We start from the raw sequence: 26413 nt of genomic DNA, 5'->3' as shown, positions 1-26413 counted from the left end.
GATGAGGAAACTGAAGCTCTAGAGAAGTTAAGCCTGTTTATAACTGGAGCTGGGACAAGAATCCAGGTCTTCTGGCCCCTGGCCCAGCCTGAGAGATTACTTACAGTCAGTTTTCTGAAATAATCAATAGCTTGCCTTGGGGCAGTAGTGTTATTTCACATATTAATTTAAAATTCCACTTCACAGTGCCTCAAGAGATTAAATCAGATTCAAGTGTGTGCACACGCGCACACACACCCCTACCTGCATTTTAAATGCCTGGAAAATAATTACTAGGAATAAAACAGCACATAAGATTTTACTTTAGTTTTAATGGACATTTTGCTCAAAAGCACGTTTCAGTGACTCAGTGTTAGGGTTACAAACAAAATCCTTAAGTCAGTTACTGTATCCCACATCAGTTATTTCACATTAAGTGCCGGTTGTTAAAAACAAAATCAGTGCTGTGCTTGAATGGAGCACAAACAAGACAAGCATTTTAATTTAACAACAAAGTTAAACCCAGCACCCTTAAAATAAAATAAATACTGTATGTACGAAAGTATTTCCATGGGGGAAAATTCCAGTTCACCAACAGTGCAAGTGAATAGCAGCATTTTCAAAGTTGAAATTAAACTGTGTAAACACACACCCACCCGCCACAGTGAACACACACTTCTGTAGCCCCTCCCCACCCAGGGCGGAAAAGAGGTCCTGCTGAGTCTCTTTTAGATTCCGAATCAGAAAAGCTGCCCTGACTTCTAGGCCAAGGGCTGGGAAGACTTTAAGTGCAGGACAAGGAGATCAACGTGTTTGAATGGGACCAATTCTTTTTCAGATAGGCCAAGTGCTAACACTTCCAGCCCCCCCCAGTGCCTCCCAGCCCAAGGGTGCCCGTGGTCACAGGCCTAGCTGGTGTGACCCCAACTTCAGTGGGGGCGTCTGAGTGCAGAGCTCCGTGCAGAGTGAGGAGTGGCGGCCTGTGTTCCCCACAGCTGACACTGCTTTGCAAACGGGGCATCTAGGCCAACTCGGGATAATTAAAAACATTTGGGATTCTTAACCCATTGTGACCAAATGGTTCTTAAGCAGGGAATGTCTACATGTTAAGTCTTACTCTTCTTAATATTTTCAAGCATTAATGATTATTCCTTTCCAGTGTGGATTTTACATCACTCACAAAGTCATGTTTTCTTTCTCGTGAACACTCCAACTTTACACTGAACCTTGGAGCTTCAGGTCTTACTTTCAACAGGTACAGCCAGATATAAAAAGAAACACTGAGAAGCAGGCTCAAGTGGCCAAATACTTGCATTACAGTGTTAGGATAAGGTAATGGCTAGATGTTTTTTCTGAATCATTCAGCATTTACCAACTGTCCAGACCGATGATCGTTTCCAAGCAGTTAAGTTCTGATTCCACCTTCTCCACTGACCCATGTGCAACACGACTTATTCTGCTCCCAAAGGCTCGTGGGAGGGCTGGCTTGGCCATCACCGGCGCCGAATCGGCTTGTAGACGCAAAATGCCATAAGGATCACGGTCACCAGCAGGATGCTGAAAATAGTTCCCATCAACACTGCAAAAGGAAAACAGGTTACCTCCTAATGGCAGCTTCAGGTTCTGTAAGTTGTCCACTTACAACGATCTGCCAAATGCCACTTGGTGCCAGGCACTGTGCCAGGTGTGGGGGAAGCAGCCATGACAGACCCTCTCTGGGGGTGTCGCCATGCACGTGAGGAGAGAACGTAAATGACAGCATTTCACACAGCTTTTAAGTGCCGTGAGGAAGACAGTAATGTGAGAGTGCTGGGAGTGGTGATGGAGGAAGCAAGTGAGGAGGGGACAGACAAACTGGGGCCTTAATGGGAGGAAGGAGCCGGCCATGTGGCGATCTGCATGCCCAAGGATCAGCTAATGAAAGCACCTGAGGCCAGAACAAGCCAGAAAGTCAATGAACAGGAAGGAGGCGAGTGTGGCTGTGAGGAAGGAGTGAAGGAAGAAAGGCGGGGAATGAAGCCAGAGAGGAAGGCTGGAGCCAGTTCATGCAGAGCCTTGTAGACCATGAAGGAAACATGGATTTTATTCTAAGTTTAAAGACAGGGTTGTAGGCAAAGAATGACATGATCTGATTTAGTCGGGAAATAAGATCCCTCTGGGACTTCCCTGGTGGTCCAGTGGTTAAGAATCCGCCTTCCAATGCAGGGGACGCGAGTTCGATCCCCGGTCAGGGAACTAAGATCTCATGTGCCACAAGGCAACTAAGCCAGTGCACTCTAGGGCCTGCATGCCACAACTACTGAGCCTATGTGCTGCAACTACTGAAGCACACGTGCCTAGAGCCTGTGCTCCTCAACAAGAGAAGCCACCACGATAAGAAGCCCACACACCGAAATGAAGAGTAGCCCCTGCCCGCCACAACTAGAGAAAACCTGCACGCAGCAACGAAGACCCGATGGAGCAAAAAATAAATTTAAAAAAAAGATCTCTGTTAAACAAAATCTATGACTTACATGAGTTAGATGTCATATCTCAAAATAGCCCTTGTTACCTAAATACCTGCCCTAATTTTTTTTTTAAACAAACTTATTTATTTTAATTAGTTGCTCCATGGCATGTGGGATCTTCCCAGACCAGGGATTGAACCCGTGTCCCCTGCACTGGCATGTGGATTCTCACCCACTGTGCCACCAGGGAAGTCCCTGCCCTAATTTTTTTTTTTCAGTACGAGGGCCTCTCACTGTTGTGGCCTCTCCTGTTGCGGAGCACAGGCCCCGGACGCACAGGCTCAGTGGCCATGGCCCATGGGCCCAGCCACTCCGCGGCATGTGGGATCTTCCTGGACCAGGGCACGAACCCGTGTCCCCTGCATCAGCAGGCGGACTCTCAACCACTGTGCCACGAGGGAAGCCCCTGCCCTAATTTTTAAAGTTCAGAATTCCATGAGTTTCTAAGGCTCTGACTACAATTGGACCTAAAGCTGTCTTATTCCATTTAAACCAATTTTTTTGCGTTTTGGAAAGGCTCTAAAAAAACAAAACAAAAACAAAAACCTCCAAAGCAGGAATGCAGGGGACTAGAATTGGAGAATGGAAGTCTTCTTAAAAAATACAAAAAATGAGCTTAAAACCAAGAGTTGTTAGGTACACGATATCCACTGGAATAGCTATACTTTTGGGCCTTGATCTCCCACTCTTCATCATTATCTTTTCTCCCTCCCTTTAGTTGCCTGAATGGCAGGCCCTCGCAGAACCGTTAAGACTACTTAGGTCCTTCCTTATGGTCACTTCCCCTTTTCGAGCCTCATTCTCTACCCTATAACATGGGGCAAATGAAACCCATCTCACAAGGCCTAAATATCAATGTCATTAAAATAATGAATTTCAAGTGAAATGTTTTTGTAGTGTTTTGGAACTACTCTAATACTGCATTTTTTTTTAAAGATTGAGTTAACACTGTCACATGGAATCTATTGTTTTAAGTATAATAATTAAAGTGGCCAGCATATTCTAAAAGAATCCGAAAATCTTAGCCTTGGAAGGGTCCCAAAAGACACTTGATCCAGCTTTTCACTGGATGTGAACATTTTTTCTACAATATTCCTGGCAGTTCCAACTCTTATTTGGAATACTTCTGTGACATTTGTTTGTCAACCAACCAAAATATTGGAAAATTAGAAAAGCATATCCACATCATTACTGTTTTATCTGTCAACTGTATCTTATTCAAATAAATCTCATTTTAGAGCTCAAAAATTTTTTCATATTTTTTATGAAAAGCGCTCAACCCAGTGCCGGACAGATAATAAGCACATGATAAATGAAAGCCATTATTACCACCAAGACAGGCAGTGCAGCACAGTGGTCAAGAACGCAGGGTTTGGGGTTAGACTGTCTGGGTTCCTGTCTACACTTACAGGCTACGTGACCTTACAGAAGTTACAGTCTCTCTGTGTCTGTTTCCTCTTCTTTAAAAATGGAGATAAAAATACCCACTGCACAGAATGGTCTAGGGCAGTGTTTCTCAAACAAAGCTGTGGTAAAGGACTAGTTTTTGTAACTTTTAGTCTGTCCCAGGCCACTACCTAGCCCTACTGTGTATGACTAATCAGCAGCTCCCTCTACCTAGAAAGCATTCCGGGTTAGGGACCTAGAAGTGGTTTCAAGTTGCTTGGATGTTGCAACAATGTCAAACCGTTAAATTTCTAAACAATCTCAAATGCTGTAAGACATCTCTTTGCAGATAACAAATAGTTTGCAGACTTCACTGCTCTGCCACCACACTTTGAATAGTACTGTTCTCAACCAGCGGGATTTTGCCCCAGTGGCAAAATCCATTTGGCAAATGTCGAGAGACATTTTGATTATCTGGACCGCGAGTGGGGTGTGCTACTGGCATCTAGTGGGTAAAGGCTGGGGACGCTGCTAAACATCTTACAGTGCTCAGAACAGTGTGTGCTCACAATAGTATGTTCCCCACCCCCTAACAAAGAATCATCTGGTCCAATATGTCAGTAGTACCTAGGTTGAGAAATCCTGTTCTGAAGGATTAAGCAGGATAATGTATGGAAACCACTTAGCAGAGTGCTACGGACACAGTTAAGTGGTCAATACATGACAATGAGTTCATGGAGAGTCAAGGTAATCCAGAAACAATACTATGTAGCAGCTTTGCAGATATACAGACATACCAATGACGTTCAGCGCAAAGAAAGGATTTGGGCAGAACAAGATTCAGAGTTATTGTGAAGTTTGCCAAGCTTTAAGCTCCAGGTCCCCTTCCAAAGCCATGTACGCCCATATGTATGTATGTATGTGTGTATATATATGTGCATGCTGATAACATCCTCCCAAAAGGTATGTTTCAAGCCCCACAAAACTTAGGTTCTCCTACTGGCCTCCACCACTTCCTAGCTGTGTAACCTTGGACAAAGAACTTCACCTCTGAGTTTCACTTCCCTTACCTGTAAACAGGGCTGAAAACCGTACCTTTCTGATTAACTTACTGTGAGGCTGAAATAAACTCACGTACGCAAAGTGCTTAGTACAACACGGTATATAGGAAATGCTCAACAAATGCCAGTTATCATCATGACTATGACTATTAGTTCCATTAGAAAAGAAGAAGGGATGGGGTACATATCATGCGCCGTATTGCCTAGCTTGGGCCCACACAGCCACAGAGGAGGGGACCCAGATTGTGACCCGGGTCATTCATGCAACCAGCATGTATCAAGCCCACCGAGGACCAGGCCTTCCGCTGAACCGCAGCTCAGGCCTCTGTCCCAGGCCTTCGGAGAGAGAGGGTCGCACCTGCACCGCCTGCCCCCACACGGCCCCCGCCGTCCACCCGCGCGTGCGAAGCTCCGGCTGCCTGGAACTGCAAAAGCGCAGACCCGACCCCGCCGCCCGCCCGCCCACGGCCGCTCACCCAGGTTCTGCCCACGCAGCACCGCATACGGCCGGCTCCGCTCCGGCGGCTCCACGGGGCTCGGGGCCTCCGCCTGTCCCAGCAGGAGGCTGCACAGTCCGAGGCAAAGCCACCGCCAACCTGGACGCAACATCTTGCCTACCCAGCAGTGGAGAGCTACCCACTTCCGCCGGAAGCCCCGCCCCGGTTACCTCTCGCGCACCGCCTTCCGTCGCACCGGGCGCGCGTCGTTGCCAGGGTAACTGTACGTCCCGGCCAGAGTTCGGCCCTCACCAAGCTTCCTCCCGGATCCACGTTCCTCCAGGACCAACGTTTCCGCCCGGGCCAATTTTCAGGGGGATCACCGTTCCGTCGCGGCAACGTCCCCTCGATCCCAGTTCCGCCCCGACCAAAGTTTCCCTCTTTCATAGAGTTCTAGGCGGGCCTCTTTGCAGAGAGGTTTCTTACGTCCATTTTGGACCTATCGAAGGTATTTTACAAATCCGTGTATTTTCTTACTAAATCTCCACCACAGGCCTGAGAAATAGACACTGTATTCCTATCTTACAAATGCCACCTTCTCAGGGAGTGTTTACCTGGACATCTTTTGCTGAAATTGCAGCCCTTCCACTCCCTCGATATATACACTCCCTACTCTTTTGCCTCTTTCATCCCCTCTTAACTTCTCCCCATTTACCCTATACATTTAACCTACATTTTGTTATTTTGTGATGTTGACTGGAGAAAAAAGAAATCACAAGGTGAGAGTTGTGAGTTAAGTTTTATTTGTGGCAAAATGAGGACCTGCTCTGAAGAGGTGGGGGGGCAGTTTGCTATATATATGATTTTAGTGAAGGGGGATAGGTGCAATCAAGCACACGTTTTGGCAGAAGGTTGCTGCCAGTCACGAGGAACAGATGTCTCTGTCAATGATTTTAGTGCTTTCCTAGATTTAAGATGCAAGAAATTGGGCTCATAAAGCCTTCTCCTGAAAAAGATCTAACTACCTGAAGGCCTGTTCTGCCAGTTTTTCCCAGAGCACAGAGTGCCACATTCCTGATCTCTTCCCTGAACTCCTTTCAGGGTGTGTTGAAGGTCAGTGACTGCAGTGGCTAGTGACGTCATCCTCGTAGAGGCAGATGGCGAGAGACAATTTTTAGTTGGCACTGGGTACCTGCTATCATCCTAGAATGTAAGGTCCATGAGGGCAGAGATTTGTTCTTGTGCACTGTTGTTTCATAGCCTGGAAGAGTAGCATATTATGTTCCATGAATGTTGGCTGAATAAATGAGGAAACAGCTTAGTTAAGTGTTTGGCCCAATGCTGCACAGAATAATACCTGGGTCAAGGTATTGTTGACCTAGGTATTGTTCTGCGTATTTTACCATTCGCTGAGACGATGAAACCAACACACAAGAAAGGAGCTCTGAGATGATTGCAGAGATGGAAATGAAGTCTGATGACACTGAGCATCTAGCCCCAGACACCTGGGCTAGACTTTGCAGTCACTTGACCCAGTAAATTTCTTTCTTCTTTCTTCCTTCTTCCCTTCCTTCCTTCCTTCCCTCCTTCCTTTCTTTTTTTGCTTTAGTTTCTTTGTTGAGTCAGGTGGCTGTGATTTTCACCCCAAAGGATCCTGACCTGGTAGACCTGCAGAAACCTGAGTTGAACAAGAAGTATCCCAACTATTTTAGCAAAGAGAGTGACTGTCTCAATTGTTGACCTGTCCTTTCAGCTAAAGTAGGACCCAGCCATCTTTGCTCTCACCTCCTCCCTCTCATGTCCTTAATTCATTTCAGTGCATGTTGACATGAAACAGGAATTCCACATATGACCTTCATGTCCTTTTAGACCATTTTTCTTACTTGGGCACTTGAGATTGCATTTTCAAAATGTTAAAACCCCAGGAGAAGTAGAGTGTCAAATAAGGACAAGAGACTGGCTTCCAAGAAACTTATATGTTTAAAATACAGCTGCAAAATGTATATTTTCACCTACATTTAGAGCAGGGAAGCAGCTGTCCTCTCCTGTACCATTTTTCCTTTTTATTGTTAATCAAGGTTGCCTTTTTCATTTTCCTCAAACAGAATCATGTTTATGCTCCTGTGTCCTGAGACAAGGTGAAATTTAGCTTCATCAACATTCTAATTTTAAAACCATCGACTTGGCAACTTTTGCCCTCCGTCATTTTGAGTACATCTACTTCAAGCACTTTGAAAGTTGCATCTATTTTTGTTTGTTTGATGACACTGAGTCACAATTCTATTCCAGAGAACTATGTTCCTGGCCAGGGGGATTTCTGTGTAAAGGAACATAAATGACCTTCCAAAGTTAGTGTTAAGACTCAGGAACTAACTCCTAAAACTAGTAAACCATTTGGAATCTGGGACTAAACACTTTTTTTAAAAATAAATTTATTTTAATTTTTTTTTTTGGCTGCGTTGGGTCTTCGTTGCTGTGCGTGAGCTTTCTCTAGTTGCAGAGAGCAGGGGCTGCTCTTTGTTGTGCTGCCGGGCTTCTCGTTGTGGTGGCTTCTCTTGTTGCAGAGCATGGGCTCTAGGCACGCGGGCTTCAGTAGTTGAGGGCTTCAGGAGTTGCGGGCTTCAGTAGTTGCGGGGCGCGGGCTTAGTTGCTATGCGGCATGTAGGATCTTCCCAGACCAGGCCTTGAACCCGTGTCCCCTGCATTGGCAGGTGGATTCTTAACCACTGTGCCACCAGGGAAGCCCATGTCACTAAACACTTTCAATCAACAGGAAACATTCTCCTCTCCCCCTAGTTCCAGGCAACCATTAATCTATGTTCTGTGTCTATGGATTTGCCTAATCTGGACATTTCATATAAATGGAATCATACGATATGTTATATATATTTTTTGACTGGCTTCTCTCCCTCAGACACATGAAGGAGACATGCTTATGTCCACCTGGAGGCCTGTACAGAATCATTCATCCTGCATTGTTCTGAGTAACCACCATGAGAAACGACACAGGGTATGTAAGACGTAGAGGAAGTAAACTTACTGTGCTTATACGTACAATGTTATATACTGAGACAGCAATTCAGAATAAATTCTTGCTTCTCATAACAACATCGATGAATTCCAGTACTATTCAGACATAATATTCAGCCAGATACAAAGGTGTTCATACTTGTGTTTCCATTTATTTGATGTTGAAAGCAGAGAAATATAAAGTATAGTGGTCATAGTCAGAACATTGGGTTCCTTTGGGGGGTTGCTGACTGGGAAATAGCAAAAACAATGCTGTCTAGGTGTTTCAGAAATTCTTTATATTGATTTGGATGTTGGCAGTACACACATTTATGTTTCTAAGAAGTCATCAAGTTGTATACTTAATATCTGTGCACCATATAATATGTAAAGCAGCCATCAAATAAAAAAAAATACCGAGAATATTTTTCTCACAAAGCAAACTTCTGGCCCTGGTGTCTTCCTCTGAATTCTTCCGAATATTTAAGATAGGAATAATGCCAGTCTTGAACACAATCTTCCAGAGAAGAGATTTAGAGGAACCACACCCATACTGTTTTTATCAGATCAGGAGAATTTTGATACCATCTTAGCAATAGACATTGCAGGAAAGGGGAATTACAGGTCAAACTCTTCTGAATGGTGATGCCAAAATCCAATACCAATTATTAGCAGCCTAGATTCAGAGATTTTTAGAAAGGAAAGAAAACTGGGATTTCATGGCAGGATTTCCATAAGGATCACTGGGTGTTTGGATGCTTCCTGGGAGAGTGGAGAGAAGAGACAGTCACGCCATCAGGTTAGTGGAATGAACATTTGGTGACCGAGGTTAGGAGGGCCTGGGTCATCCTCAGAGAAAGTCCTGGGGTAGGATCTCTAGGATGGGGCTATGGAGCGGTCCCTTTAGGAGGAGATGGGAGCCTGTCCTCTGCTACTGCAGGATCTAGGGACGATGAGAAGCTTGTAGGGCCTGGATTCTGGTGAGGAAGGATGAGCAGAAAAGGTGTGCACTCAGAGCCAGTGCAGCCGGGGCCCCTCCCCAGCCAGGCTGCTCAGAGAGTTGCTCACATCAATAGTCAGTGAAACACTGAGGGTCACAGACTCAATTCATTAAATTACCAATGCACCAGCCTAGATGCCCACTTTCCCAGTTAAGTCACATGAACTGCTCATCCAGGATTGGTCCGTTGAAAGGAAGTTAATTCTTGGCAGAGCTGTCATGTGACAGTTGGTTTGGAATGTCCTGAGTTCCGAGCCAGCTTGGGGGCCAAACAGACCACTGGTCATTCAGGGTAGTCCACACTGGTCATCAGGAAGGCTCAATGTGAGACAGCTGACAGTGGGAAGATGCTGGGGGAGGATGGACACATGGTTGTAATACTTCCCCTTGTCCTTCAGAGGGGCTCTGTTTGGAGGAATCTGCCATGTTTGGGGTCAGGAGTTGAAACTTAGAGGCAGGAGGCTGGGTCAGGGTTTAAGCCCTTCTTGTAGCTCAGGATCTCTTCCAGGGCATCAACTCTCTCCCACAGAAACCCTGGAGCAGGGTATTTTGGAAAAAAAAGAGGGAGAGGAGCCCTTGATTTGTATATAGGGCGAAATCTAGAAGTCTTAGGGGTTCAGGGATCTCTGTTCTCAAGGAACCAACTACATTCCTGTCCCAATTCCATTGTACATCATGTGACTGGACGAGGCACTTAAAATCTCTAAATTTCAGTACTGTGAACTACAGAATGTGGGTTTTACAGCTCCTGCACTGCCCATTCCACAGGGCTGACCTGGGGATCACAGGAGATGATAACAGATATTCTCCATGAGCTGTAAAGTGCCCTTCCCACGTAAAGGATGAAAAGTAAACATCCACCCTTCCCTGTCCTATAGCCATCCAAGTCCTCTCTCTGGAGGCAGCCCTACCTAGATTCTAACTTATTCTTCCAGACATTTAATGATCAAACACTTAAAGAGGATTTCTGAAGTACTCTTTCTTAATCTTTCCTTGTATTTAATCATTTCACGCCTCATACTATGATGCTATAGGTTCTATTTAAGGACAGTGCAGAGAACTCAGACACAGAAGGGTACATAATCTTCCTAGGTTCATGCAGCTTCTAGTGGGATTTGAACACAGATGATCAGGCACCAGCACCCATGCTCTCAGTCTATACTGTGCTGCCTTCCTATATTGCCCCATCTAAATAAAGGTATTTGCCCATGCAGTCTGTCTCTTGGGTGTTTTAAGTGCACGCCAAACTGCAAGATCTTCCTAAAGCCCAACTTTGATTCAGGAGGCTCTGCTAGGCAGCTGGTGAATAATGGGATCAAAATTTGAACTGTGAATAAGTTATCACTAATTTTCCTGTGCTCTTCTGCTAGCAAGGTGTCAGCCACTCTCTTTGTTGTGAAGCATTTCCCAGAATCTGGCCTGATGGATACAAGAAGAAAATTTGATCCTCATTCAAGAAGATATGCACCTCACCCCCAGAAGTGGGTCAGAAAAATGGGCATCCTGCCATACCCCAAAGTGCACCCTACAAATGAGTCAATTGAAGGTACTTTGGAAATTAAGTCATTAAGTAGATTGAAGAATAATGATTGAAGTTTATTCAGTGTACTATATGTAAGAGAAAAGTATAGAAATGCTAAGCCATATTCTTTTCTTTTTTCCCATGTGTGAAAATTTAGATATACTAAGTCAGTAATTGGTGCTATGACCAGAGAAGTAAAGATGCATTTACAACTCAGGTTTGGTTTACATTTAATAGTAAACAAGGTCTTAGCTAATGTTTGGGTATTAGCTGATTGCTGAACATTAGCAGAAGTAGGTCTTTCCATGGAATGGTGCAGCCAGATTTTTTTTTTCAGATTATTTTTTTAATTAATAGATTTTAGTATTTAGGACAGTTTTAGATTAACATAGAAAATGAGCAGATAATAGAGAAAGTTCTCATATACTCCCATCCCCCACCCTAGTTTCTCCTATTATCAACATCTTACATTAGTGTGGTATATCTGTTACTATTAATGAACCAGTATTGATATATTATTATTAACTAAAGTCCATAGTTTACATTAAGGTTTACTCTTTGTGTTATATGTTTCTATAGTTTTTGACAAATGCATAATGTCTTTATTCACCACTACAGTGTCATACAGAATAGTTTCACTGCCCCTGTGTTTCAGCTATTAATCCCTCTTCCCTTTCCAATACTGTCTCTATATTTTTGCCTTTTCCAGAATAGTCGGAATCACAGAGCATGTAGATTTTTCAGACTGACTTCTTTCACTTTGTAATATACATTTAAGTTTCTTCCATGTTTTTCCATGGCTTGATAGCTCTTCTTCTCTCTTTAAAATTATTGGATAATAACTCATTGCATGGTTGTATCAAAATTATTTAAAATAAAAAACCTATCCACCCATTGAAGGTATCTTGATTTAGCAGTCATGAATAAAGCTGCCATAAAATGTCCCGTGCAGGTTTTTGTGTGCACATAATTTTTCAGCTTAACTGGATTAATACCTAAGAGTGTGATTTCTGGAATATATAGTAAAAGCATGGTTTGCTTTGTAAGAATTTGGTAGAATTCACCAGTGAAATCATCAGGGCCTGGTGTTTTCTTATTTGGGGGAGATAACTCATTATTGATTTAATTTCTTTGGTAGAAATAGGTCTATTCAGCTTATCTATTTCTCCTTGTGTGGGTTTTGGTAGTTTATGTCTTTCAAGGAATTAGTTCAGTTCATTTAAGCTGCCAAATTTGTGGGCTTAGAGTTGTTCAAAATATTCCTTTGTTAACGTTTAAATGTCCGTAGGCTCAGTAATGATCACTCCCTCTTTCATTTCTCATATTAGTAATTTGTGTCTTCTTTTTTCTTTTTTTAAAAATTTTATGGACAGCCCAGCTAGAGGTTCATGAATTTTATTGTTCTTTGCAAAGAGCCAGCTTTGGTTTCATTGATATTCTCTTTTGATTTTTTGTTTTCAATTTCAGTGATTTTTGCAATAATTTTTATTATTTCTTTGCTCACTTTATATTATATGTCTTTGTTTAGCTTTCTAAGATGGAAGCTTAATGATTAATTTTATATCTTATTTTCCATTATGTTGCATTTAATTCTATAAATTTCCCTCTTAGGGCAGTGTTTCCATACATTTTGACAAACTGTATTTGCATTTCATTTGGTTCAAAATATTTTACAATTTTCTCTTGAGACTTTTTGTTTTTTTGGGGGGTGTGTGTGTCAGGTCTTCGTTTCTGTGCGAGGGCTTTCTCTAGTTGCGGCGAGCAAGGGCCACTCTTCATCGCGGTGCGCGGGCCTCTCACTGTCGCGGCCTCTCCTGTTGCGGAGCGCAGGCTCCAGACGAGCAGGCTCAGTAGTTTGTGGCTCACGGGCCCAGTTGCTCCGCGGCATGTGGGATCCTCCCAGACCAGGGCTCGAACCCGTGTCCCTTGCATTGGCAGGCAGATTCTCAACCACTGCACCACCAGGGAAGCCCCTTGAGACTTTTTACGACCCATGTTTTATTTAGAAGTGTATTGTTCAATCTATAAGTATTTGGGGATTTTCCTACTATATTTTTTGCTGTGATATCTAGTTTAATTGCATAATCAATTTCCTGACTTTGCCCATGTCTCCGTTCAGCTTTTTTAATATCTCAAGATAGTTTGTAGTAAATCTGCCATATTGTATTCCTTGAGGATGTTTTTTGTCGGGTTTTTTTTAGACAAATACTTTCTTGTTGGGCTTCCCTAGTGGCGCAGTGGTTGAGAGTCCGCCTGCCGATGCAGGGGACACAGGTTCGTGCCCCGGTCCGGGAAGATCCCACATGCCGCGGAGCGGCTGGGCCCGTGAGCCATGGCCACTGAGCCTGCGCGTCCGGAGCCTGTGCTCCGCAACGGGAAAGGCCGCAACAGTGAGAGGCCCGCGTACCGCAAAAAAAAAAAACAAAAACTTTCTTGTTTCTTCTTATGCCTTGTACTTTTTTTGTTGAATACTGGACATTTGAATCTTATAATGTGGTATCTATGGAAATCTGATTCTTTCTCTTCCGCAGTGTTGGCTGTTTTGTGTGTGTGTGTGTGTTTTAATTGTTATAGGGTGTTTCTGTGCTGGAATCACTCTGTGGTATAAGCTTAAGGTTTTCTCAGGTCTTTTCTGAGGCTGTGTCTTTCTCTGGGGATGTGCAGTCACTTTCTAAATTCTCCCATACATACGATTACTTTTGAATATCCTAATCTTTAAATATCTGGCTCCCACAAAAAGGGAAAGGAAAAAATGAAAGAGAGGAAAAAAAAAAAGATGCTTTCCCTTAAATACCCTGGAAGCCACTCAACTGGTGGGGTTTGAAACAATAGTGGCCTGCCTTTATGTCTGCACCTCCATTACAGAAAGCAGTAATCCACAGTCAGAACACAGATCCTCAGCGTTTAGAGCGCAAGGTTCTTATTGCCCATTGTAGCTCCCACAAGCTGATCTAGGAATGCTGGTATTGCTGCCTGCCGTGGGGGTCATGTTGGAGGATGAACTCATTAGTAAACTCTCTCACAGTTGTCTGACTAGTATGAGTATGGACAGCCACTAACCAATGAATACACGTAAATGGTACAGAACAGGAAGACTGGAAGCAAAAATATCATCTATTATTTGTGGCCCTTTTTAAATAGTAGGATGTCAGTATTTTCAAAACTTCTATAACTGATTGTATTTATGACAAAATGTTAGTGAATGAATATAATAGAATATTTTGTCTGGAATTAAATCCAGTCCCCCAATAAATGTTTGCTTTTCATCACTTGCAAAATTCTATACAACAGATGATAAATGTGGTAATAGCATATGTGATCCATGGAGGCTGAAATGGTTTTTGGAAGATGTTAAAAATGTAGCAGTAAAAAAAAAAAAAAAAAAAAAATGTAGCAGTAATTTAACTGGACTTCAAAACGGGCAGGATGAGTGATGGGACTCTGTCATGAATGATAGCATATAGTTTTGTAAATTGAATATTTCACAGTGATACAGGTTTCCTTCTGCTGAAAAGCCAAGGGCTGTGTCTTTCCCATCTTCTCTGCTCCTCTCCTTTGCCTTCCTTTGTCCACCAGGCAGGTGGCCCTGCGGCAGCTCTGTCCATGCTTGTTTACCAACCACATCCATGCAGCCTGTCTCCTTGCCCAAGTCAGCCAAACCTCCCTGAGGGCCTATTGGAGGAGCTCCCTCATGACAGAGCAGAGGAAGAAACCCTATCTAACACCAAGGCAGGGTTGCTTGATTTTGTCTGAGATCATTACGTTGCTTTGTTCATTTATTTCACGTTCAATTGAATTCATGTATTAAAATCTGACAATGAAGATTATAGATGGTATATACAGTTTCCATGCTGGGGAGAGTGTCACTTAGGAGTCTTTTACCAACTGACACGTGATTCAGGAGGGCATTCAAAGATGGTAGCGTCAATTACAGAACTCTGTGGTAGCAAGCATTTCCACCAGCAGCAATTTCTCCCCCTTGGACAAGAATTACGTAATTGCCAACTAAAATGGACTTTAGTGACATGTTCTCCAGGAAAAGCCAGTGCCTTTTGGCGTGAGGAGGTTTGGTCTGTTTTGCTTTGGTTTCCCTTGAGTCAACTGCTGTTTCCCATTTGGTTTTCTAGACTCACCAAGAGAACAAAAGAACTATGCAGGCAGTATACAGCATGATCTGACCCTCATAGCGTCGTCTTTTCTGTATTTGCAGTTGGCCTCAAGAACCAGTAAAAAGGGTACATTTTTTTGTTGTTGTTGTTTTTTAATTAATTAATTAATTAACTTTTGGCTGTGTTGGGTCTTTGTTGCTGCGCGTGGGCTTTCTTTAGTTGGAGCGAGCAGGGGCTACTCTTTGTTGCGGTGTGCGGGCTTCTCATTGCGGTGGCTTCTCTTGTTGCGGAGCACAGGCTCTAGGCCAATGGGCTTCAGTAGTTGTGGCACGTGGGCTCAGTAATTGTGGCTCACGGGCTCTAGAGCGCAGGCTCAGTAGTTGTGGCACATGGGTTTAGTTGCTCTGTGGCATGTGGGATCTTCCCGGACCAGGGCTCGAACCCGTGTCCCCTGCATTGGCAGGTGGATTCTTAATCACTGCGCCACCAGGGAAGCCCAAGGGTACATATTTTAGAATCACTCACTTGCTGAGGAAAAATCTAGAAGAAAAGGGAGGTGGGGCTTTCTTGCTGGTTTTAGTCTAGAAAGTCACCCTATTTCCAGCTTCCTGCTGGGATGAGGATTATGGGTGTGGGGTAAGGACCGAGTTTCCAGGTAGAGAACTATGGCCATGGTCTGCAGCCCCTGGGAGCAGCTCTGTTCCCTTGAGGTGGTGTGGGTCAGTGCCCATGGGGCTTTAGGGTTGTCTTTGTGTGGGTCTGTGTGATGTGATTGTGATTGTGTAGGCAATACGTACGGTTAAAAATACGTGTTTCCCCAGTAGATATGTCCCACTTAACACATCACAATCACAAGCGTCACCTTTCTCAAAGAAAGTCCTAACACCACTGCGCACTTTATGTACATTGTCTCGTTCAACCCTCCCCACAGCTGTGCCTGGGCATTGGCTTACTATCTCCACTCCCCTGGGAGAGAAACTGAGGTGCAGAGACGATTGACCCAAGCTCAGGAGCTCCTACATGGAAGAGCCAACGTGGGAGCCCGGGCATGTGGCTGGTGCTCTAGACCGCTGACCTGCACTTGTCACTCAGCCACGGGGTCATTCGTCTCAGGGCAGGAGCTTCGCAGCATCTGTGTACATCTACGGGGTCCCAGACACTGCCCACCATCAGGAGGTGTTCTCAGTGGGCACGGAGCCCAGGGCACTCTAGGTGCATTTAACAGCCAGCTTGGGCGGAGTCCTGAGTGTGAACGCACATCAGGAGCCTGGCGCTCCTGGTCAGTCCACAGCTTCTGAGAGGTGTGAGGCTCCATGTAGACGATGCAGGTCGGCATCTGTCAGTGCTGGGGTCACTCCCCAGCCTCTGGCCCCAAGCATATAAGAATCAGGGGTATTTTAGTGTATTCAATAATATTATCACCGCAAGTTCTGCAGGTGTCAGATGGTGTGAGCTTCATACCCTGGAACAGCGACAAATAAGAACTCAGTATATGGCTTTGTTATTAGCCTGGACCCTGCTTCTCATTTCTTTCCTGCTCCTCTCCTTTGCCTTCCTTCATCCACCAAGGAGGGTGGCCCTTAATGCCCAGTCCTTGCTTGTTAACCAGTCGCTGCCGTACACTCTGGCCCTGGGTCCACATCAAGCAAACCTCCCTGAGTGATTCCTGAACAGCATCACCAATGACTGACAGTCACTCTGCGTCCTTCCAGCTCTCCCCGAGGGCCTGGTGGAGGAGCTGCCCAGGGACAGGGCAGAGGAAGAGAGTCCATTTAATGCCAAGGTAAGCTCACCCTTCTTCGTCTGAGATAGAAGTGCTGCTTTCTTGGTTTCTTTCTTTCTTTTTTAATTCGGTTGAATTCACATATGAAAATCTGACCATGTGCATTAAAGGTGGGATTTATAGTTGCCTTGTCGGGGAGCGTTGAGTCTCTCCCCAGTGACCCCTGATTTAAGAAGCCATTCAGAAATGCCGCATCAGCTTATAGGTCACGCAGGGACCTTTCTTCATCAGAAATGTTTCCTCAGGGGACTTCCCTGGTGGTCCAGTGGTAAAGAATCTGCCTTCCAAAGCAGGGGACACAGGTTCGATCCCTGGTCCCCTGGTCAGGGAGCTAAGATCCCCCATGCCGTGGGGCAACTAAGCCTGTGTGCCACAACTACTGAGCTTGCACGCCTCAACTAGAAGAGCCTGCGTGCCACAGTGAAAAATCCCTCATGCCTCAGCAAAGATACAGGGTGCAGCAACGAAGACCGGACACAGCCAAAAAAAAAGAAAAAAAAAGATGTTTCCTCAGTGGATTAAGAATTTTGCAAGGGGCAACCAATATGCACTTGAAAGATTCATGGTGCAGGAAAAGCTTGTGCCATTTTCACCAGTGTCTCCTATAGTATCTTTTGGGACATTTGACTGGACAGTTTCCCATCTGTTTTTCTAAAGTCACCGATTGGATAAAAGATCCATGTCAACAACACACAGCGTGATCTGATACTCATAGTGTTTTCTTTTCTGTAATTGCAGGTGGCCTCAGGGTAACTGAAAATGGTACGTACTCTGGAATCAATCATTTGCTTGGGGAAAAAATGCTGATGATAAGGAAGGTGGGCTTTGTTTGCTGGCTTTCATCTGGAGAGCCACCCTGATTCTGAATTCCTGCTGGGAACAAGGGCTGAGGATGTGATGAAAGAAGCTGATTTCCCAGGCAAAGAACCATGGCCGTTTTTCAAGAAGCAGTTTCATTGCCTTTAAGTGGTGACAGGTTGTGTGCATAGCAGTGGGCTGTTGTCTGTGTGATCTGGGTGGTGTGATTCTGAGTGTGCATGTGCACATGTGTGTGTCTGTGTGTGTGTTTCCCTAGATTGCCTCCAGCAAGGCAACTGCCAGTGTCAGCTTCTAAATGAAAAATCCCATCGCTACTGTTTCATGTGATTATATCTGTTTCAAAATGTATCAAATTGTACACTTAAAATGTGTGCAGTTCTTGTATGGCAGGAATACCTCAATAAGCTCAGGGGAAAAATCCCATCACCAGCGAGGCAAATGTTCATAGGGTTCCAAGTGGACAAAAGTGTGTTTCAGAATCACTGTGATTGAGTCAATAACAACTTCTATTAATAATTCTCACCTCCGTCGAGCCCTTTATAGTGTCTTCAGGCAGTTTGATTGGTGGTGAATGAAAAGCAGCCATCATTGTCCTTATTTCACAGAAGAGAAAACAGAGGCTGGAGAAGGTGGGTGAATTATGGGGGGTCGCACAGCCCATGGGTGGGGAACTGGGTGAGGCAGTCTGGAGCCTTTGATCCAGAGCCTCTGCACTTTCTCCCACACGTCTGCTGCCTGGGAGAGACTGAAATTCTTTGAGTTTGGCATCAATTATGATTTTAATCCTTGTTCCTAAGCCTCTTTGTGTGGGATGCTCGCTGGACCTGAGATGCAGTAACCCCAGCCCTTGATCCCTCAGATACTTTAGTATTAAATGGATATTTCCCCCAATGATGCTTCATTCCTGCTTCTTCCCTTCTTCCCCCAAACCTTTAGATTACAGGCGGTCTCAGCATTAAACCTCCCCCATCTCGGCTATGGTGCTGGGGCAGGGTTCCTTCCTTTTGCTGGAGCCCCGGGGGGAACCCACATGTCACTCCCGGTTCTGAAGGAATCTGAGAAGGGAGCCTCCAGGAAGAGATTCAGCCCAACTTTCACCAACTGAGATCTCATATTTTGCTTCAGAAAATGTTGCCAAGAGTAGCAAGTGCCATTGTCGTGTGGAAAGTCAGAACCGTCGCTAATGCCAGGCCTAGTTTCTGTGTTCTGGGCATGAAACACTGGACAGAGATCTCCTTCAGGGACCGAGCGTCAGGAGCTCCCTTCCTGGGAGGATGAAGGGGAGGTTATGCGTTGCGAGGTGGGGAAAGAGGAACTCAGCAGTGGGATAGGAACTTCGCCACTCACGTCCCTGTCAAACCTGCCAGAGGAAATAGGGTCTGGGTTTCTTCCGAAGCCTTAACAAGTCAAGGGAGTTGTTTCAAGTCAATATAAAATGAGACAAAGTAGGGTTTGGGTTTCCTTTTGGATCATGAATCTTGTGTGGAATAGATTGTATTTTAATAGAATTTGATAGTCCTGTAGGCATCAGTATTTTTCCCTACAAAACAAAAAGATGAAACTGCTAGACTGAAAGATGTCACTGGTCAGATCAGCGGTGGAAAGGCTAGTAAACTACTCTGCAAGGAGCAAGCAGGGGACAGGTGGTCACATCTTCCCCCTCTTTGGATTCTAGAGCTGCACTGCCCAGTCTGGTAGCCACCAGCCAGATGTACCTGTTCATATTTAAATTAATTAAATTAAATCAAATTAAGCATTTGTTCCTTCATCACACTAGACACGTTTCAAGTGCCCAAGAGCCCTATGTTGATACAAATGAACTTATTTACAAAACAGAAACAGACTCGAAGACTTAGAGAATGAGCTTACCGTTATGGAGGGAAGGGTGGGATGGAGGGATGGTTAGGGAATTTGGGATCAACATGCGCACGCTGCTATATTTAAAACGGATAACCAGCAAGGACCTGCCATACAGCACAGGGAAATCTGCTCAATGTTACGTGGCAGGCTGGATGGAAGGGGCGTCTGGGGGAGAATGGATACATGTATATGTATGGTTGAGTCACTTTGCTGTGCACCTGAAACTATCACAACGTTGTTAATCGGCTATACTCCACTATAAAATAAAAAGTTAAAAAAAAGTTTTTGAAAAAAGCTATAGAGGGCTTCCCTGGTGGTGCAGTGGTTGACAGTCCGCCTGCTGATGCAGGGGACACGGGTTCGTGCCCCGGTCCGGGAAGATCCCACATGCCGCGGAGCGGCTGGGCCCGTGAGCCATGGCCGCTGAGCCTGCGCGTCCGGAGCCTGTGCTCCGCAACGGGAGAGGCCACAACAGTGAGAGGCCCGCGTACCGCAAAAAAAAAAAAAAAAAAAAAAAAAAATCAGCTTTTATTCCCTAATCAGAACTTTTCTTGGGGGGAATTTCCTTTGCTTACCTGAGTTGGTCTAATTATCCTATGTGTCTAGAAACATGGGCCTAATATTGATAGTAGGAGTTTTTATATTGTTCTGTGGTCCACTGATTAAAGATGTGTCCTCTCTTTAATGTGTTAGATTCATGAAAGCAGACACCATAGCTGTGTTTGCTCTTTAATATATGTTAGTCTAGATCATAACAAAAGATAGACATCGCATCTATTCTGTATCAAGGAAAAGTAATTTTATTTATTGCAGAATAATATTGAAATTATAAACTTTTTTTTCTTTACAATTCCCTTTCTCATTTCATCTTGCTGACTAAATTCCAGGTTTTCATTTTCCTAGTGTTACAACCAATGAATGGGTAATGTTAGGAGTCCTGAGACAGTGGGTTATCTTGGCCAACGTCAAGACAGAGCAAGAGGCATCTTTCCCAGCCAGTCAGAGATTTCCTTGGGCATGAGTAGGGATGCCTTTGGACCTCGATGGCAAATTAGAACTAGAACTTGCTCAGAGGAGAAGGGAAACTGGAGAAGAATGGCTTTCTGGACTGCCAGCATCTCCAGCTAGCCCTAATTATCAGAGTCTGGAGCAGAACTGCTTATTCTAACAAGACTGTGGGTGGAGGCACAGGAAGCTTCAGAAGTGCCCCTGTTGTCTGGAACAGTGCCACTCACTTTGTTAGGCTCTCTGATGATTGGCTCAGTGGAAGATGCTGGGACATGTCTAATAGACTGTGGGTTGTCAAGGACAAAATGTCTGGGACCGGTTTTGCTATCCCCAATACAAGTTTGCATGGAGCAAAGAGTAAACTCACTTAGAAAATCAACAATTCATTTTTCTCACAACTGATATTGTGGACTGGGGTATTTACCAAACATACATTCATCCATCACAGTGGTTGCCCACACCCAGTGTGGGTTAGAATCACCTGGGGACTGAGAAACATTGCAGATTCAGACAGTGGCGGTTTTGCTACTCTTCACGTGTGGTCAGGAACCAGAGGTATCATCCTGGGCTCATGTCAGCATGCAGATTCTCAGGCTAGTCCAGCCCTATAGAAACAGAATCTGCATTTTAAGAAGACCCCAGGTAATTGAATGCACATTCAAGTTTGAGAAGCCATAGTTAAACCAGTGCTTCTCAATAGAAATAGAACATGAGTCACGTGTAATTTTAAAGATTCTTGTAAACTTATACAAAAACGACTTCAATAAAATATGTGTTAAACTCAGTATATCCAAAATATTATCATTTCTCTATGGCACTACCCCTGTTTTGAGTGCTCAGTGGCCACCAGTGCCTACCCTATTGAACAACACAGATCAAGGCATGACCTAAATACTATATCCTCTTAAAAATCTCCAGGTGGTTCTAATTCATACTCAGTGAGAAACACCATTGTTTAGGGGATAAAAATTTAGGCGCCAGAATTCAAATAATGCCCATATTTAATGGAGACCTTAGCAGAGTTGCTTTTTCCTGGGTCCTCCATGGGGAGGAGTAGTTAGGACAGATGCCTCACCTTGGAGCTTTAGCATCCTTGGGTTAAACTGTGGAACATTACTCAGGTGGGGCTCTCGCCAGGTTCCTCAACTGACCATTTGTCTTGGTCTCATTCTTCTCAGTGAGCACAGAGCAGAACGGGCACAATGAACACTTCCAATGGGGCTTCCTCTGTGTTGAATTGATGCACCAGAGGCAGCAGACATATCTGCGTTTTAGGTACGTAGGTTTTTCAAGATAACCTAGGCAGATGAGACATCTACTTGCTTCTTTAAAATGTTTAGCCATAGTCACTTTCTGTGGAAAAATGAGCAAGTTGTTAGAGTTTCCATGAGTTGAATGACCATTAGTGCTTGGGGCTCTATCCTTTTTACTTGTATAGATACATCAGGTTCCTAATATGTGCCATCCATTGTGCTAGGTAATGACATAAAATGTAAATATAAGTATAAATATAAATATAACTGACCTTTGCCCCAGAACTTCTGGTATTTGGAGTGCTAGTTAGAATGAAAGACTCAATCCAGGGACTTCCCTGGTGGCACAGTAGTGAAGAATCCACCTGCCAATGAAGGGGACGCGGGTAGGAGCCCTGGTCAGGGAAGGTCCCACATGCCCCGGAGCAACTAAGCCCATGCACCACAACTACTGAGCCTGCGCTCTAGATCCTGTGAGCCACCTCTACTGAGCCAGCATGCCACAACTATAGAAGCCTGCATGCCTAGAACCCGTGCTCCGCAATGAGAGAAGCCACGGCAGTGAGAGGCCCGCGCACTACAACCAAGAGTAGCCCCCGCTCTCCGCAACTAGAGAAAGCCCACGTGCAGCAACGAAGACCCAACGCAGCCAAAAATAAATTTATTTTTTAAAAAAAGTTAAGTGCATTGATGGAGAGATGCATTACATTAAAGAAAAAAAAAGGAAAGGAAAGAAAGACTCAATCCATCATTTAGCTTTGACTTGCGTTAGTGAATGGACTAGACATGGGTTGTCCAGTACTGTAGTCGCCAACCACAGGTTGAAATTCGGCTTATTTGAACTGAGATGTGCTCTGAGTGTAAAAATGCACAATGGATTCTGAAGACGGAATAAGAAAAAGCAAATTTCAACTATCTTATTGAGATCTTTTAAACAATGTTTGTGTCGTCAGTGTAAATACCTGTTGAAGTGATAACATTTTGCTGACCAAAATTATTTTGACTTGTTTCCTTTTATTTTATTTAATGTGGCTACTAGAAAATTTATAATTAGATATGTGGGTTACATTCTACTGGACATCCTGGTCTAGACTCAGAGATCCTCCAACTCCCGCCAGCTGGTCCGACTCGGCTGTGGCTCAGGTCCCCAGCAGCAGGTGAGAGGTTGAATCAGTCAATGGGGGAAACTCGATTCACCATGTGGTAGAGGACTCCATCCAGGATCTGATTAAGGAAAAAGAGAATCATCTCTCCAGCCTGGGTGTTGAAACCTAGTCCTGCCTACAGCTCCTGGAGCAGAGGGCCCAAGGGTCCCTAAGTGTACACACTAGGTCTGGGATTGAGCTGGCCTCGGCAACACTTACTGTATTAATAAATTACTCCAGGGACTTCCCTGGCTGTCCAGTGGTTAGGACTCCGCACTGTCACTGCCAAGGGCACAGGTTCAATCCCTGTTTGGGGAACTAAGATCCACGAGCCATGCAGTGCGGCCGAAAAAAAAGAAAAATTACTCCATTCCCCAAAATTTGGCTGTCATATTTGCCTTTTGTAGAAAACTGAGAGGTAAAAAAGAAATTACGTAAGATTAGACTCACCTCTCCTCTACTAGATTCTCCTTAAAGTGACTCAGTTCTGGAGTGAGAGTCACCTACAAGGGGCTTTTTTATATTGAAGCATCCTCTTCCCACCCTATTCACAACAGGCCTCACCTCTTTAATCTGATCATATTTTGATTTAATTCTGGCAGAAATATGATTTACTAATGACTAAGAGGTCACCACAAATGTTTTTATTCAACATTGAACCAAAATTTCAAAGTGAATTGCATTTTCAGAAATTTTGTATTTGAGTATTTATAGATCTCAAGAACATTGCCTATGGCCAACAGTTATAATTTTTTCTTGGCTTTTAGATAAAATCAGACCTTTACATTTAATTTCATTAATATTACTCCATGTATATATGTGCATATGTATGTATATTAGTAAAAAATTCATGCTTAATTTCTACTCAATGGTAGGTAAAACTCATTTTAATTTCACTAATATTTTCTTAAGACCTAAAACCCTCAGCTTTACTGATTAATATTCACCCCTCACTAATACCTGATTAAACTCTCACTGGCTTTACCTCAACTATTTAGAATATGTGGGTCCAGGTTGATGGACACACAACCTATTTATTAAGGAATCATGTAGTAAGAAGGGAAGGTGAGATGGGATTTGGCCGTGCTTGATTCCCATCCTGTGAGATAGACTAGCCGCTTTCATTTTATTGCCAATGAATAACTAGAAAGAAGAAATCTGTTATTACTGTCATCGTGTTTTACCGCACAGTGAAATTTCAAAATGTAGGTGGATCAAAAATCATGACTCATTTTAGATGTTTTTGAGATTCAAAATATGGAAAGGTCCTAAATTGTACGTTTAAAAAATATCCTTGCTACCGAACCCTCAACGAAATCTGAGAGTTTGTTGTTGTTTTTAAACATTTTCCCACAGGGACTTCCCTGGTGGTCCAATGGGTAAGACACCATACTCCCAATTCAGGGGGCCCAGGTTTGATCCCTGGTGGGGGAACTAGATCCCGCGTGCATGCCGCAACTAAGACGCCTTTGTGCCTCAACTGAAGATCCCACGTGCCGCAGCTAAGACCCGGTGCAGCAAAAATGAATAAGTATGAAAATTTTTTTCCCACATATTTTGGCTTTTTCCCTTCAAATATAAAAAGCCTGGAGAGGCTTTAGTTCTTGAGTGACAGTTGCAGATATACTTAACATTTGATTAATGAGGTAATCATAAAAGACTCCAGCCATCTCCCAGCTACCCGCTAGGTGCCGCTATGTCGAAGTCTATGAAAGGATTTGGCTCTTCCCTGCTCTGATCCAGGTTTCCTGCCTCCTAGATTCTACTTTCTGAAATGCTCACCAGAAAGCAAGGACCCATCTGAACCTGTGACGGCTCAGTTTTGTAGACATTTCTGTCTCTTGATAAATAGGATATCCTGACAATCTGCTCCTCGCAAGATTATTAAAAATTACAGCAGTTTAGGGCCTCCCTGGTGGCACAGTGGTTGGGAGTCCGCCTGCCGATGCAGGGGACACGGGTTCGTGCCCTGGTCCGGGAAGATCCCGCATGCGGCTAGGCCCGTGAGCCATGGCCGCTGAGCCCGCGCGTCCGGAGCCTCTGCTCCGCGGCGGGAGAGGCCACAGCAGTGGGAGGGCCACGTACCGCAAAAAAAAAAAAAAAAAAAAAAAAATTACAGCAGTTTAAATTCATAGGTAAATGTTCAGCCTTCCTTCTTCCTGGAGACCTTTCCTTTCACCCTGAGTGACATGGCAAAACTCCGCCGCACCCAATGCCTGGATCAGCTGTTCCTTCTAGGAACCGTTCCTTTTGTCCCAAGACAAAATATTGCTTTATATTGCTCTCCCACGATAATTTATAAACATTTCTAATAGAATATGTTACCATTTTTATTTGGATTGGTATGGTCTTAAAAATTCTTTAATGAGACAAACTTAGTAGAAAGCTGAGTCTGTGGCCTTGATGTTGGATATGAAATACGAAGATATCCAGCAAAAAGTAGACAACAAACAATTACCGTTGGATTGACAGACAATTGTATGTAATAATTTGAAATCAATCTGACTTCCTTTATATTTTCTCCTGATTTTCATCCTCCCCACACTCTCCTGGCCCTCTAGGTGTCATCTAAAGCAATAAAAGAACTCAGCTGGCCTCATACCGCCAGACCCTGAGTAAGGAACCCAGGTTAGCCAGAACAGACTTCTGACTTACAGAACTGTGTGATAATAAATGGCTATTGTGAAAGAGAAAACCAAATATCGTATATTAACGCATATATGTGGAATCTAGAAAAATGGCTCTGATGAACCGGTTTGCAGGGCAGAAATAGAGATACAGATGTAGAGAACAAACGTATGGACACCAAGGGGGAAGCGGGAGGGGGGGTGGGGGGATGGTGGTGGTGCTGCTGGGATGAACTGGGAGACTGGGATTGGCATATATACACTAATATGTATAAAATAGACAACTAATAGGAACCTGCTGTATAAAAGATAAATAAACTATAAAAATTGGCTATTGTTTTAAGCTGAAAAAAAATTTGTGAATTAATAATGTAATTTTATTCATTGATTAAATGGGTGGTATTTATCTACTCATATTTATTTTATAACCCAGACAGACGTACTGTGCGTTACTTTGTCCATTGTTTAATTCATCAAAGACGCCTAGAGAAGACAAGGCTTGTTTTCAAAGCTTGACCATGGTGTAAAAAATTAATAAAGGGAAACCTCAATTACATAGAGCTGGGAGACCAGAGGGGGAGCTGTCTTGCCCTGTGACCATCGCAGAGCCCAACAGGAAGAAGAAAGACTCCTCTTCTTTCCTGGCAAGACTCAGCCAGTGAAAAGCTGTGAACTCTTGACTAGAGCCCTCCCAACTTCTTTGTCCCCTCTATAAAAGCATTCTCCTTCCCTTGCCGCTGGGGGTAGTCTATTTGTTTCAAGTCAGCACTTTCAGAATATATAAATGCCAAGGTTTTCTGATTTAGAAAGTACCCATTTTGGCCAATTAGTTTCTATTTATTGTCTCCTCTGATCCTCATTTTTAAAAATCTGATTATTTTTTGCTAAAGATGAGTTTATCTTTAAAA

The 26413-nt window shown here is 44.0% G+C and overlaps 2 protein-coding genes across 4 annotated transcripts; one reads left to right on the top strand and one right to left on the bottom strand.

Moving 5' to 3' along the window:
• Positions 1–319: 319 nt before the first annotated feature.
• LOC309830620 (uncharacterized protein C12orf76 homolog) lies at positions 320–5542 on the bottom strand (the record flags this gene model as incomplete). Its single annotated transcript, XM_082667244.1, has 2 exons — positions 320–1558; positions 5410–5542. 2 exons carry the CDS (start codon positions 5540–5542, stop codon positions 1473–1475), a joined length of 219 nt encoding a protein of 72 aa, XP_082523370.1. The 3' UTR covers positions 320–1472.
• A 249-nt stretch (positions 5543–5791) lies between these two features.
• LOC309831304 (uncharacterized protein) lies at positions 5792–17943 on the top strand. Of its 3 annotated transcripts, XM_082668406.1 has the most exons (7): positions 5792–5878; positions 6738–6905; positions 8285–8380; positions 10750–10925; positions 15029–15136; positions 16723–16793; positions 17532–17943. In XM_082668406.1, the coding sequence occupies exons 3-7, from the start codon at positions 8364–8366 to the stop codon at positions 17544–17546; spliced, it is 387 nt and encodes a 128-aa protein (XP_082524532.1). In that variant the 5' UTR covers positions 5792–5878; positions 6738–6905; positions 8285–8363; the 3' UTR covers positions 17547–17943. The 3 variants fall into 3 exon arrangements, 1 of the variants encoding a protein (XP_082524532.1); XR_014297574.1 differs by lacking the exons at positions 6738–6905; positions 16723–16793 and having other exon boundaries at positions 5793–5878; positions 10791–10925; XR_014297575.1 differs by lacking the exons at positions 5792–5878; positions 16723–16793 and having other exon boundaries at positions 6763–6905; positions 10791–10925.
• Positions 17944–26413: the final 8470 nt, after the last annotated feature.

The sequence above is a fragment of the Grampus griseus genome (genome assembly GCF_964374135.1).
Source record: "Grampus griseus genome assembly, chromosome: 12".
NCBI lineage: Eukaryota > Metazoa > Chordata > Mammalia > Artiodactyla > Delphinidae > Grampus > Grampus griseus.
This window is presented reverse-complemented; position numbering and strand designations above follow the sequence as displayed.